Raw genomic sequence first — 15,853 nt, forward strand, 5'->3', positions numbered from 1 at the left:
AAGAAAAGGAACAGGAACAGAACAGGAAGTCAGTGAAGGAAGGACATTGCCACTTCAAGAAGATATTACTTAAATACATTATACAATAGCTACCCTTGATAGAAGAGGATTTAGGAGATGATGATGAGTTATGAAGAGTCTTTGACCATACAAAAGATTCTGCCATGGTTTGTTGTAACTTCTACCCAGGGAGTGGTTACCAAAAGGCTGAGGAGGGAGAAGGCTGAAGGCTGAGCCTGAATGAAAATGGGTGGGAGGGGGGTATAAGTGGCACAGAATGAAAAAGGGGGTAACCTGGCTAAAGAGCACGTCTAGCAAAACTCTAGCAAAATGCTCACAGTGTGTAGTAACAGGCAGGGCTGTGAGATGAAGGTAGTCAGGGAGTGGACAGCAAGGAAGTTTGGACAGCTGAAAATCTGTGGGCCAGGGAAGCTAATGAGTCCGGGGACAGGAAGAGTTAGAACTGAATGTTATACTTTGGTTTGAAAAAAACCCACATCTTTGTGCTAAACCTTGAGTATGAAAATTTCAAAGTTATATAGTGAAAGTAAAATATTAGGCTACAGTATGGAAACTGATGCAAAGAACAATCTTTTGCAAGACACAAAGTGTTCGATTATCCACATCAATGGACCTATGTTTGTTTAAAAAACCTATTCCAATCAACTCCATATTACAAGGGCTAAAGTTATGATACTTTTATGTAGTATTAAGATATAGATACTGGCACCTCAATCCTAGATATATTTGCTGTGAACCAAAGAAGATTGTATGCAAACAAAATGAGAAGATCATATATGCTCCGCTGTATTACAGGCTGTATTACATCTGGACCAATTAGCACTCTGGGGCAATTACCAAAGTCATAATGGTTCCAAATATTACCCTGCATACCAGGGGCAAAGCCACCATTGTGCAAAGGGGTTCAAAGAACCCAGGTTGCCACGCTTAGGGGCTGCACCTCATGCCCCTGTCACGTCCCCTGCATCTGATGTCAGATGCAGGGGGTGTGGTTTCACTCATAAATGGGGCCATGTGCAGTGGGCATGGCTGGGGGGGGCACTGGTAGCGGGCTGAACTGGGGCCTCCCTACGCCACAGCTGCATACAAATCTAAATCAAAGTCCCTACACTAGAAGTTGTATGTCCACATTTAGAACATGCTCTATAAAATATCATGCTATAGCCATCTATGCTCTTTTAGAGTAAATCTAACTGATTTCAGTGGAATGGATACCTAGGCAAACTGGTTTGAAAACTGCTCTTTTTGCAGCCAGTTGGTGTGGGGTCCAGATAATGTTGTCTTCATTGACATAATACAATATGGCTTAGAAATGCTTTTCTTATCCCTATAGTTTTGTTCAGAATATGTAACATTCATATATTTCTATTCAGCATTACTATTATATGTATAGTTACATGTGCTAGTAATATGTAACATATACAGATGCACATTATAGCCAAAATTAAGGATTATCTCAATGGAAGAGATGCAAGTATATGCAGAACTTAAAGAATGTATGGCTTAAAAGTGCTAACTTTGGGTTGAATTGTGACCCTGGTGTAAAAGTTTCCTACTCACAGAATATAAAAATTAACAGTCAGTGAATAAAGTAGGCTTAAGCTATAAGATAAGCTTCTTAGCAAAGACAGCACTTAAGTACAATTAAAGAATTTCCCTTAAAGGCAGCATGCTGCAATCCGCTCCTCCTAATACAGAAATAACCCAAAAACATGGGAAAGAAAGAAAAGTTTGATAGCACCAGCAGTTGAATGGATAGTTGCCATCTGCTAAGCTTATCACGTCCCCCCTGGCCTCCCATTGACAGGTACTACATTATATGATAAGATGGCAGAATCCAGTACAGCTGATATGCAATAGTCATTTCACACAACTAACCACTCAGCTCCAAGACATAAAATTGCACTCTCAGTGCCTTAAATCAAATGGGAGTGAGAGATGCAATCAAAAGAACATTATCAGCTCTCATCCTGCTTCATACAAAATTTGAGGTAGTAAGCACTTATTGATGGCCACACCAAATGTTGCAGTGGAAGATAGATGATAAGCGCACATCGTAATTCCAATGCTACTTGAAGAAATTAGTTTTAAAGGTAGCAAAAGTGTATATGAAAAATGTGGCTGCAATTGTAGATGTTCAGATGTGACTAACATAACAAAAGAGTGAGACTCACACAATGTTATAACTGTATGTACTATGAAGGTGCAGATGTATACAGTATCACAAAAACTGCTCTCAGAAGTCCCGCAACCAACCCAAAACAGCACAGTATCTCATTCTGTTGGTCTGGCTGAGGGTTACACTTCTACCATCATAAATTTCCTTTATACCCAGGTGATTATGGAGAAATGCAGTTGGTAACAATTACCTGAACCAATAGACGAGTCAAAGACTGATCCAAGCTCAGAGATTTTTAAGCAACAAAACTGTACAAGTGAGCTTGGTGCTTACTTAAAGTACGAACACAGGATAAATTCAGACTCTTATGAAAATGGATGCAAGTATATTTAATCCCATGGCAATTTACCATAGAAGGTTCAAGATTTTGGAATTGTCCGGAACGCACTCACCACGCTCCGGACGAACACCCACCAAAGCTCCCCGTCCGGCTGGCGGCAGGGTGGGCACCAACGATGAGATCACTTCTTTCACCCGTCTTCAGGCAGCACCCAACCGAGTTGGCTGGAGGACACATGCCCGCTGATCAGCTGTGGAGTGGGGAGGCAGGGCTTGAACAGAACAGGGAGGAGACAGCTGGCCCGGTAATCGGGTAGCTAAGTGTGGCAAGGGAGCTAGGGGTGGAACCAGCAGAGATGCTGCTTGACACCAGGAAGGGGGAGTACCAAGGGGAATGGAGCGTGATGCCACAGGCCACTGGGGATGATCCAGGAAGGGGTGGGAGGTTCCGGGAAGGAAGGAAGGGAACTCACAACTTGTGAGTTCTACACTAAGCTATTTTAGAGGACTGGTGCTGCTGATGAAGGTGACAAGTGAAAGTGAGTGCTGAGGGAGCCCCAGGATCTCTGAAGAAAGGCTAAGGAAAATCTCAATCCATGTGTGTGGAAGAGGAACAGGGTGAATTAGCCCCTCTTTCCTACACTCTGAGGCACCTAGGGAGGACCAGCGACCTTGACAGGAGTACTGCAATAATTAGCTCAGGACAATTTCTGAGCAAGTATGAAATATAAAATACAAGATTTTCTGCCAGGAAACTGAAAATTAGGAACAGGAAACCAGAAGCATCATCAATTACACCAGGTGACATCCAGACTAAATAGATATTATTGCTCATGAGTTACTAAAAGACTACTTAATTTCAACAAGACTTCCATCGAGTAATTTAGGCAGGATGTTAGCCACCCTAAATAGCTAGGAGATAGTGGCCACAAACAGGCAGGACTGGCGGTTGCATTGGAATAGCAGGCCTGAATTCCATAATACAATCCCCATTAAAACCTAAGATGCATATGAAAACCTATACAAATTTCATACCTTTGTCACAATAAAGTAGTTAAGAATTGTACAGTTCATTTATCACAGCAATAAAAGTAGGTTTTAATAAATATTTCTGGAATGCTATAATGTAAATTCTAGTATAAAGTTGCATGAGACTCATAAACCTGACAATTTTGTGCATGTGTTTTAAAAAGGTTTTTAGAACATCAGATTGAGTTCACCTGATGAGATTTCTGAGCTTTGCCCAGTACTGGTAAGGTTAAAAGAACAGAAAAGAACTAAAAACACTAGTGTCAATTAGAATAAAGATTAGAGTGATTCATACTAAGCTAAGAATATTTGTGATTGATTTTAAATGGAGCAGTCCCACCATATGTATCCTAAGTTTAGAAGTAAGTGTGTGTGTGTGTGTGTGTGTGTGTGTGTGTGTGTGTGTGCACATATATACATATACACTCACACACACATATATAGTGAATTACAAATGATCTTGATAGTCTACTACTTAACATAAAAACACATGCAAACAAAACAAAAATATTATATTGTCATTGAAAAATACATTATTAAGAACACACTCTAAATGGAGACAGATATCTATGCAGCTTCAACATGAAAGGCATTCTCCTTTTAAAAATGTAGCTGTAATTTTTACTGTCCACAAACTAAACACACACAATGGGTTGGATCCTAACATTGCACTCTGTGAACACAAGTTCCTTACATTCACAGAAGGAGACTTCCACTCACAGAAGAAGTTTCCATTCATGAAGCACAGGGTTAGGAACCAATCCATATTATATTGTTCATATTCAAAAACGTCCAAAGCAATTTTTTGACAATTTTCCTACTGGAATCCTGAGCAAACCAACTTAACTTGGGAGAAGATTATTTCCAAACTCACCTTGATATTTTTTGAGGAATTTAGCCACAGTTTCCTTCTGCATTCAGAGTGAACAACTTTGAATTAGATCTAGCACATCCACTCACTTTGGCTTAACATGCATCACATTCATGAAAATGGTGCACAGATTAAATTAATGGCTTGTAACTAAAATATGTAGATTAGAAGTTATTTACTGGCACCTGGTATCCTTCTCAGTGATTAACAAGTTTTCCACCTCTGCTTTTCAACATCAGAACTATAACCTCGTCATCTGGGCTACCAGTGTTGACCACAGTTGTATAAGTGTTATTCACAGTAGTTGATTTATGCTTACTTGATACTATGTGACTGATGAGCAAAATGACAGCTTTGCTTTCTTTAATACACAAACCTTATGTTTCTCTACAAATGAAAGACTTGCCATTAATTGCTGCAGCTGAAACAAGTTCATTCAAGCTATGTAAATTGAACTTCATCTTGGAAGCACATGCACAATCCACATTCAAGGGAAAGGAAGCTTAGAGCATTCACCATAGTATTAAATGCAATAGAAGCCCTGCACTTGATGTTCTGCAAATAAACAGGATGTGTTAAATATTGCCTTTTGCAGACTTACAGTGCTGTCAACATAGGCCTCAGTCCATACCACATCATGCTCTTGATCAATCACTTTGGGTCGACTAAGCACATGGAGATATTCCATGACATTTTCCTGCACATCTGCTAGTGTAGAGATCTGAGTGAAAAACCCTGTGGAAATTAAAAAAAAAAAAAGATAATAAAATACAAAGTCGAATACGTACATGAGGACCTGCAGACATAACTGAATATGGAATACTGTACCAAACATTATGCATAATAATTATGTTCATCTTGTCTCCTGTTTGCACTACAAGAAATAGAAAAGAAAAACCCCGAAGAAAAAAATCCCAAAGAAGCAGCCTTGTCAAGCATTAATTTGTGAAAGCACAAGTCTGTGAAATGATATGTCAGTCCTGAAAGGTTCTACTCCTCAGAGTGTTATACACCACTGCACAGCCTGTACTAATTTTTTTGGTTCCAAGTCAATTTTTCAGCTTCTGGATAAAGTAAAACTAGAGAGAGTTTGTTCTTAAAGGTAAATGCTTGAAAGTGGTGGAGTTCTATTTGCTTCTTCCACACGTCAATTCCGAGTGTTCAGCATCACAAACACAAGGCAGCTTGTGGAAATCTTCTAGTTCTATCAAATTCTAACTCTATTCATTCTATGCCTGAAGACAGATGACAAGGATTGATCAACACTAGGAAAGAAATACTGATCTGTCTCTGATACTATTGCAAAAGCCTTGTTCAGTCATCCTTAATCATGAGGAATGCTATTACAAGGTACAGTGCCCATGGGAGCAGGCTGGCAAACTCCACACTGGTGCCAATGTGCCCCACCCCTGTTCTCCAAGCATGCGTTGCAACATTCATATGCAGAGACAAACAGAGCTCCTCCCTGAGATCAGGAATACTGGATACCCAATGTTTCTGAACATGGGGAGGATCTCTCCTAGTAGAAGGCAGAAGATGTATGTATGAAGGGGAGCGGGCAGGGAGAAATGGCTTAAGAATGCATCAGTAGGGCTTGCTAGCACACTCCTACGAACACGGAGAGGAGAGCTGGTCTTGTGGTAGCAAGCATGACTTGTCCCCATAGCTAAGCAGGGTCTGCCCTGCTTGCATATGAATGGGAGACTTGATGTGTGAGCACTGCAAGATATTCCCCTCAGGGGATGAAGCCACTCTGGGAAGAGCAGAAGGTTTCAAGTTCCCTCCCTAGCTTCTCCAAGATAGGGCTGAGAGAGATTCCTGCCTGCAACCTTGGAGAAGCTGCTGCCAGTCTGTGAAGACAATATTGATCAAGATAGACCAATAGTCTGACTCAGTATATGGCAGTTTCCTATGTTCCTATGTTCCTAACACTGTACCTGAGTCAGTGTCCACAGATTAAGAACTGAACAGGACTAAAGTTCTCCCACTAAAAACTCCTTCCCTCCCACCGCCTCCATCCCCGTTACTGAGCCATTCTGTGCTACTTGGAAGGATCTCTTTCTGCTTGACATGTATAGCAATGGGTTGTGAGATACCTGACAGTATGTACAGTATGTGTGTGTGTGTGTGGGGGGGTAATTATGATTTTTTAAAAATCACCCATCGTAGTGCAGGAATAAGAGGATCAGAGGTCTGCCTTTTTCAGAAAAGAAAAGAAAAATAGCTGGCATGTCAGTTCCACTCTGCAATTTCACAACACTCTTAACTTTTGTTCTTTTAGTTTGGAAAGGTGTAGTTTAGAAGACAAGGGCTGCAACTCCACAGGATAAACACCCAAATGATCCAAGTTGAGAGGTCTGGTTGCCCCTGAAGAACCTCCCCTCCCATTTCTTTCTGATGTGTTGCTCCACAACCTGTCAGAGTAAATATGTGGTGCTCTTGAAATTTGGAGTCTCCCCAAGGGTTACCACATTCCAAGGGCCATTGTACCTTTGCTCTGGTGCATAGCAGAGGAGCATGTCAGAGTGACATGGGAAGAGGAGAAAAATGGTATCTGTATGAGCCCTCACACAGATGAAGCACTCTCACTTTTGTCCTGGTGCACTGCTCTGGAGCATGTCAAGATGATGGGAGGAGAGAACAATGCAGCCTTCGTCTTCATACAGCACCACTGGTTCTCCTTTGCCCCCTACCCCACTGCCACTGATATACAAAGGGACTGATGATGAGGTGGTAGATCATTTTCTAAACCTCTCCCAATTCTGGGGAGAAGAAATCAGATCATTGATGGATCAATTCAAAGCAAACTTGGTTGAGTTTGCCCATTTTTGTTTGGAAGGGAAAGTGGCCAGAGAAACAGTTTGCAACAGAAATATGGCAGGGGAAGGATTAAGCCACACGATGCCCATCATTTCTTTCCTTCAAAGCCTTCACTCAAGTCAGCACCAGGATAATTTTACACGTGTGTGTAACAAGTTGTTCCTACCTAAATGAAATTATCTGAAGGAGACCAGAGTTCAGGATAGTATTAGAGTGTGCATGGTTTGGGCATTCTTAAACCCCAGCCATTCCTTGTTGATATAATAGCAATTACATGACTGATCATAGCTCAATAGACTACACTGACTGTTGTCCCTACTCCTGACTCCGCAAGAGTGTACTAATGAATTACCTCTCACTTTTTGCCTCTGTGTTCTGTAAAGTACCAGGAACATGGATACTGCATAATTAATGCTTAAATAAACTAACATTAAAGAAAAGGGGCTTCAAATTACTGAAGTGAGGTAGACTATTTTCTTAACAACTCGCTTGATACTGGTTATTTTGTTTGTGGCTAACTAAAACATTAAAGTCTTTACAGCTGTTTTTACAGCTGGCAAATTTTCCATTGAAATGGACGGTTGAGGGAGAGGCAATGGTTGAATCCTTTACAATTTGGCATGCTGGACTTTTGGAAAACTTTACTTGTTCACCTGAAGATCCTGGAAATATCTGTAGTTTTGTTATCCTTCGGGCTCACTCTTCCTCCACAGACTATGAGGAAGATCATTGTGAACTTTCATAAGCCATTCTGTAGCAGCTTTGGGATCTTGACAGTTTTAATGTATTTAAAATGGGCTGCTGCTTTGCCTCATTAAGCCCATGCTCCCTCAAGATACAGCCTCTTACGTTAACAGAGAAACATGCTGGAATGGAAGCAGGGAGTGGAGGGGTGGGGGTTGGCTCATGCTGGGTGGTGTGAATATCCATTGTAATCCTGTTTCAGAGAAAGGACTTCACTATCCATAATCCAGTCAGCTGGAAATCTTTCAAATACCCTCTGCTGTGCTTCCAAGGAGAAAATCACGACAAGGAAAATTGATTTTAGGGGCAGTGACCTCTGTGACAGCTACACAGTTTGGCTTACCCATCCATGCAAGAATGAGACTGCAGTGCAGTCCTTCTGAGACGCTGCAGATCAGCATTGCCAAGTCTCACTTGTTCCTCTCCTGCAGTTATTATCCTTCATTTTCCCCCAAAAAACAAACTAGCAGTGTTGCAGCTGATAAGTGGACCTCTTAAGACTCACATCCCTTGAATGAAAGAAATGTATGCTAGGGACAGGTTTTTGGCTCAATAAAAGTGCAATGAAGTATCAGAGAAATTCACGCAAGTTCATGCCACCACATAGATTTTTACGTAGGTGTTTATGAAGCAAACAATTAAGGGTCTTGCCATCTTATTCTTATGTAAATCAAATGTATCTGATTTTCCAATCCAGATGCATACAGGTAGAGAGAGAGGATCAAATCTAGTCAATTGGCTTGATGAGCAAAGAGAAGGAAATGATGACAATTTAAAACAAAAAGAGGCCCGACTCTGCATTGGAAAGAACTCATATGCATTAATTAATTAACTGATTGATTGATTTGCATTAATTCTGAAGGAAGCCGTATCATTTGTCCTGTCCATGTGTTTCTCCAGCTAATTGTTCATGCTCTAGGAATGGAATGGGGAGAAACAATAGGGGGATGATAACTAAATCAGAGACCCCACAAATACTGCAGTGTCTGAACTGGAAGTGTCCAGTGACTCAAGTCAGGCTGGATCAGTTCCAGTTTGTGACTCGTGAGGATGTGGACAAGCTGCTTGGAGCAGTGGAGCCTATCACCTGCATTCTTGACCCTTGTCCGACATGGCATATACTATCTGGCAGGGAAGTTGTTGTATAGTGCTCATAAATCATACATCATAAATGCTTCTCTGAGAGAGGGCAGGGTGCCTCCTGACCTTAAAGAGGCAATTATTAGACCTCTTTTGAAGATGCCTGCATTGGATCCCTCAGAGTTAAGCAACTATAGGCCTGTATCCAACCTTCCATGGTTGGCCAAGGTAATTGAGAGGGTGGTGGCTATAGTATCCTTCTGGAGCATCTGAGGGGGATGGGAGTGGGAGATACTGCTCTGCAGTGGTTCCACTCCCACCTCATGGGCAGATTCCAGATGGTGTCCCTCGGGGAGTCTTATTCTTCAAATCCCCAACTTCAGTATGGTATCCCTCAGGACTCCGTATTGTCTCGGATGTTGTTTAACAACCGCTGGGAGAGATCATCAGGAGATTTGGTGCATGGTGTTATCAGTATGCTGATGACACTCACATCTTTTTCTCCATCTCAATATCATCAGGAGAAAGCATAACCTCCCTAAATGCCTGCCTGGAGGTTGTGATGGGCTGGATGAGACATAACAAACTGAGGCTGAATCAAGATAAGACGGAGGTATTTATTGTGTGGGGTCGGAACGCGGGAGATGATTTTGATCTGCCAGTTCTGGATGGGGTCACACTTCCCCAGAAGGAACGGGTACACAGTCTGGGAGTGCTTCTGGATCCAAACCTCTCCTTGATATCTCAGGTTGAGGCAGTTGCCAGAGGTGCCTTTTATCAGCTTTGGCTGATATGTCAGCTGCATCTGTTTCTTGAGATAAATGACCTCAGAACAGTGGTTCATCTACTGGTCACCTCCAGACTTGACTACTGCAATGCACTCTTATTTGGAGCTGCCTTTGTATGTAGTCTGAAAACTGCAGTTGGTCCAGCAGCCAGGTTGGTTGCTGGGTCATTTTGGAGAGATCATATCACTGTTATCTTAAAAGATCTACACTGTTTGCCGATAAATTTCCAGGGAAAATACAAGGTCTTGGATATAAAGCTCTAAACAGCTTGGGCCCTGGGTATTGAAGAGACCGAGGAGATTCTCACGATTGGACAAAAGCAGGCTACAAAAGCCTAGCCTGCTTTTGCCCGATCGTCTGCTGCCACGGGAGCTGTGCGGCTCCCGGCAGCAAACCCTCCTAATTCCCCCTCACCTTAGATGAGGTTAGCGGAGCGAGTCCTCTGCTAACCCCATCTATTTGATCATGTATTGTTGTGGCGTGGCTCCGCGCAGCGGCAATATATGAAGAGACCCCGCTGGGAGGCTGAAACAAGCCTCCCACTCTCCCTGCAAACGGTTTTAAGGCAGGTCTCACTGGTCATGAGACTCACTTCATTGTCTTCTTCGCTATGAGCCACACCACCCATTGAGCTCATTGGGAGAGGTTCATTTGCAGTTGCCACCAGCTTGTCTGGTGGCTACTTGGGGACGGGACTTCTTCATCACTGCCCCGAGGCTTTGGAACATGCTCCCTGCTGAAATAAGAGCCTACCCATCTCTTACAACTTTTAAAAAGGCAGTCAAGACACATTTGTTCACCCAGGCTTTTAATTAGATACTGAGGCACTTCACATGATTACTGTGAAGCACCTCGATGAGGTCTGCAGGAGCTGGTGGGGTCTGTTGGGACTGGGGGCCATCCCAGGATGCCCCACGCATGTGTGCGGGACATTCTGGGGGGACCTTCTAGCCTAGGGGTCTACTTGTGGGTCCCAACATGCTACGGCAGCACACAAGCAATAAAGTTTGGTTAATGTAGTGCTCTCTCCATTGACCAAATTTAAGGGGAAGGTGCGGGCTAGCTTCCTGGGAACCACCGGGTTCGCGGGCAAGCCTGGTGGTTCCCGCAATCAGTAGAAAGTGGGCTAGGCTTTAATAATTTTATGGTTTATAATAGTTTTAATGTTGCTTTACATTTTAAATTGTTCTAATGAACTTTTAATTTGTTGTTTTGATTGTATTGTTATAATCTGCCCAGAGACTTGCATTTTGGGCGGTATATAAATCTGTTAAATAAATAAATAAATATCTGGGAACATTTCAAATGGCTCATAGTAATCTGGGGAATGTTTGAAATATGTCCCCAGAATGCCCAGGACAAGGGAAAGAAGTGAAAGCTGTTTAAGGCACTAGCCAACATCCAGACTAATGCTGCACTGCACGTTTCTGTTGTACAAGTGTATGGAGGGGATTTTAAGCAATCAAAAGACTATGCCTCCCAAAAATATATCCCTTAGGGCCAAGGAAGTCATTCAGCACTACACATTTTGTCTGTTTATTTGTACAAGGTATTTTTAATATTACAATTTTATAGTACACACTGACTGGGTTCAGTATCATTATTCATATGGGATTATTTTCTCTATTGTACATTCCTTTAGTATTTCACTCCTTATCTCCCTGTGTACTTCTTGTTCTATTGGAGTACTACCCCTTCCTTTTTCCTTATTTCCTCCATCCATGAATCTGGCAAAGACACTGAGGTCATTCACATGACTGGGTGGGCAGGGTGGCAGCAGGAAGGCTTGTTAAACTCACTTTTCCACCAGACTACCAATCTCATGTTTCTGGGAGCACATCTGCATGGCATGCTTGTAGCAGTGATGCATTATGTGATTCCTCCAAGATACAGGTGCTCTAGATGCCCTTCTGTGTCTGCTGGGGCTAAAGATAGCCCCAGCAAACCACATGATCCAGGGGCCTGGGTTAAGGAAGCACTCGCTCCCTTAACCTCAGCTAGCAGCTGGACTAAAAAGCTGGGCTAAGCAACGCTGGTCCACTGAGATCAGGCCCGATCCCACACGCAACCTAACCCAGGCTGGGCATCCTGTGCATGAGAACAGCCACAATGATTTGGGTTTTTTTTAACTTGTAGAAAGTTAAAAAGGAAGTGATAGAAAGAGCATTTGGGCAACAAGTATGGGTAGATTTCTGAATGTCTCTCTTCACAGGAGTCCCCTGAATATTCTTTCCAAGGACCATGCAGATATGGTGTACTGCTCAAGAGGACTACTTCCATGAAGGTTATTTAGCTTTGGCAAGTAACAAAAATCTTTAATATTTTTCCATTTTTAGAGCGTGGAGTAGCATATATCAACTCTGTGAGGAAGAAAGCTACCTCCACATGTTCATATTCTTGGAATGGCTGCACTTAGATCTTTATGAAGCATGGGTGATGTACTGTCTGAAAAGCTAAAATACTTTGTTTTTGACTAAACTTTCCTTCAAAAACTTGCTTCAAAGGATTCCTGTACAATGACTAAGGCTAAATCCTAGTGCAATATTAGCTGATTAAGACAAGACTTTAAACTGTGTAATTTCCATCAGATGGGCACAGACAGTGGTTAAAGCAATAATCCATGACTAAATGGATGTACTTCAAGTGAATCATTAGAATGTCATGTGGCGCGCACACATGCAGGAGTGAGAAAACTTCAGTCCAGAATGCAATGACAGATTAATTCTAGCTTAACTAGTGTTTTTACCACTGCACTGCATTATGTGTTGGGGTTCACAGTTTTGTGATTAGGCCATTGCCACATGATGTGTCTGTTTTAATGTCCTTATATAGAAAATGTACCTACTTTCTCATGGCTCTCAATGAGGGAGGAGAGCAGGTCTTGTGGTAGCAAGTATGAATTGTCCTCTTGGCTAAGCAGGTAATGGGGGATGGAGAGGAGCACTACTTTTCTATTACTCTATTTCTATTACTTCTATAAGAGGATCATGACGAATTCCTAGGAGGGAATATGTATATGAGGGTGGGCAAAGGATCCGGGGTCTGATCCACTGTGGCAAAAGTTGCCCTTGTGGTGGCAGACCTGGTCGGAGCAGTCCAGGAAGCCCCAACATGCGTCTGCCCCGTATCAACTTGGTAGTCGGAGAAGGATTAGCCTTCTCATTAGAGGGCCAGTCCACTGGGTAGGACCAGAGGCTCCTACCTTCAGGTCTCTGTTGGACTGCACCCTCATGAGTTAGGCAATCCAACTAGAAGGTTCCCCACTGGTGTGAGGCCCCCAGTGTATCTGTTTGAAAACAGAACTCATACTCCTCACCTTCCACTCTTTATTCAACCCCTACAAGTAATGAAACACTCAGCTTGCAATTGTTTGTTTTATTTTCCCATTCTTTATCATGCTGTTTGTATTTTATTTTTAAAGCTCTATAAAAAATTTTTTTGAAATTCTCAAGTTAAATGATTATAGTTTCCTTTTATAGAGTTACCAAGCAAGTGAAAGAGTTTGATATTATTCTGCATGAAATGCATCTAAACTGGTTTAAAATCTGGACTAGCTTTCGTATAACTAAAGTTGGTATCTGAACTGAACCAAACCGAACCAGAGAATTAAAAATACTGACTGCCCAGAAATGAACCCAAATGGTTAATGGTTCAACCCTCTACTCATATACTAGGGCACCTTGCTATCCTAATATGTCATTTTACCAAGTGGTAATGACAGGGGCATAGCTATAATTGAACGAAAGGGTTCAAGAACACGGGCCCCCAGCTCCTGAGGCCCTCCAGCTCCATCCCTCCCTATTTTCTTCATTGTCTCCCTCACTCTGGGGGGCCTCCCTAGAGAGGGATGAACACAGGCCCCCTCTCCCCCAGCTACGCCCCTGGGTAATGAGGGTTTCCATCACAGTGCTACTTCCCTCAGCCAGGGTGTTAAAGGTACCAATGAAGGGTCAAATATGGTCTGTGATGTATTGCAGAGAAGAAGAGCCAACAGATGCAGCAAGTAAACATCTCCTGAAAAGAAGTCAAACAAACCTTTATTGGCACAAGCAATCCATTTGAGATTATCAGCAAAGGCAGCTTCTCTTCCTATCAGGTAGGTGAAAATGCGAACCTGAAAATACAGAACAGACAGACAGAATCTTTATTATGGTCACTGACCAATAGAGAAAATACAGAACTAGATTAATATCACTGTGCTACAGATGTGCATTTTAAGGAAATACCCCAGGTAACTGATGAACGTGTATATACAGGTTATAAAGCACCAGAAAGTTAAAAATATAGAGAGAGGCTATTCTCACGTGCAAGGGAGACCAGGCTGAGGAAGCCCAGCCCAGGTTCCTCTGTGCATGAGAACCACCAGGAGCCACTTGGCTCCCAGTGGCATCGCAAGCCCACCTCTGGAGCCCGCCTCCAAGACGAGGTTAAGGGAGCAAGTGCTCCCTTAGCCTCCTTTTGGGGATCGTCTGCCAGTCATGGCTGCTTGCAGCTAGGGCTGGGAGACTGTGGGGCTCCTAGCCAGCGTCAGGGGGATCCCCATAATGCACCGTGCACTCAGCGCATCCCGGCTCCCAACCCACTGTGCTGCCTGAGGGGCAGCTGCATGTCTGGGCGCGTGATCTCCACTCCCAGACCAGCAGCCCGGATTGCCTGCAGGGAGATCAACATTTCAAGGCTTCCTCCCCACTCACCCTGTAGCCCTTTCTTACTGATCATGAGAAAGAGCTCACACTCTAATCTTAAGCGAAGATGTCCCATTGATTTAAATGGAATGTACTTCTGAGTAAGTGAGCTTGGAATTATCAGCCTATTTATGCCGCAAACATGCAGTATTAAACCAAATGACTTTTCATAACTTATTTATGTTTTAAAAAGTCAAAACAACACTTACACATTATTTGGCATTTCACCAGAACTATAGCAATTTAAGTAAGCTTAAATGAAAAGTTAAAGCTATTGAGGGGTAACATGAAGTCACGTGACAGAGAAGTCTGTTCTATAGTTCTATAGTAGTAGATTGCTCTAGTCTTGGGTCTAATTACTGAACAAATTATTACTACAGATGTGGAAACATGAAACAGCCTATTGGCAAAGCCTCTGTCTCCCAAATGTGTGAGCTTATATATTAATATGAGTCTTCCCACAATAAAGAAGTAAGGATACATTCTTTCAAACAATTTGCCTATCCTTTCTATCTTGGAAAGAAAAACTGTAGAGCTCTCCAGTTAGATTTCTGCTGATGACAATTAACCAAAAGCATGTTGGAACTTTGAACCAGACTCAGTCCTAGAGGGAACTCAAAGTTGAGACTACCCAGAGCAAACCAGTTCTTAATGAAAATTTGTCACAGGTCACAGATAAGTGAAAATAATGCTTTATACAGCTTGAAAAGAAGACTAATCACACAGTAGAAAAGATCAGATTCTGGTTTTATATCCTGGTCTAGTAACAAACTTGTTTATAGAAACTACATATTCCCTTATCTGGATGTAACAAGAAAGAGCAGCTGATATCTAGACTAGCACATATCTAGACAAACACTGGTATGACAAGGGGGGGGGGGAGAGACAATTTTCACCAATTGCCCCTTTCCTCTGAAGCCCACTCTGCTTCCTAGAAATATGTGTCTGAGCGTCACACAACCCTCAGGGATATATTTTTGGGAGGCTCAGTGGGCTTCAGAAGGAAAGAGAGATGAGCAAAAACAGCCCTCCCTCATAGCGCCAGATAGTGCCAGCATTGGATTAGTCTGGATATCAGCCTTGGTTTCTTACATGTTGCAAACAGAAACTTCCAGTCTCCTCCTCTCTTGTGTAAATGAGGGAAGCACAGAAGGAGCTCATAAGCATGAAGCTCACCATTGCTTGTCCATGTTTTATTGTCATGTCTGAAATGGGTCAGACTCTTTGCCAACCTAACTAAACCTGACATCCTCAAAGGACTGTCTTTTTCTCAATGCCCCAACATCAAGCAAAATTATTCTCTTCAATTGGTCTATGCAGAATTAGAATAGCAAGGTATATAGTAAGGGGAGATCAG

The 15,853-nt window shown here is 42.5% G+C and overlaps 1 protein-coding gene across 6 annotated transcripts in view; it reads right to left on the bottom strand.

Moving 5' to 3' along the window:
* The window catches only part of CACNA2D3 (calcium voltage-gated channel auxiliary subunit alpha2delta 3), an 878,040-nt gene that overhangs the window by 294,265 nt on the left and 567,922 nt on the right, over nucleotides 1-15,853 (bottom strand). For all 6 annotated transcript variants that reach the window (XM_053293293.1, XM_053293291.1, XM_053293290.1 and 3 more), the window contains 2 exons: nucleotides 13,847-13,925; nucleotides 4,981-5,114 (listed from right to left, as the gene is read on the bottom strand). In XM_053293293.1, coding sequence (XP_053149268.1) covers nucleotides 4,981-5,114; nucleotides 13,847-13,925 — 213 coding nt within the window. The remainder of the gene's footprint in view (nucleotides 1-4,980; nucleotides 5,115-13,846; nucleotides 13,926-15,853) is intronic.

This window comes from Hemicordylus capensis, chromosome 2, assembly GCF_027244095.1.
Source record: "Hemicordylus capensis ecotype Gifberg chromosome 2, rHemCap1.1.pri, whole genome shotgun sequence".
NCBI classification, from domain to species: domain Eukaryota; kingdom Metazoa; phylum Chordata; class Lepidosauria; order Squamata; family Cordylidae; genus Hemicordylus; species Hemicordylus capensis.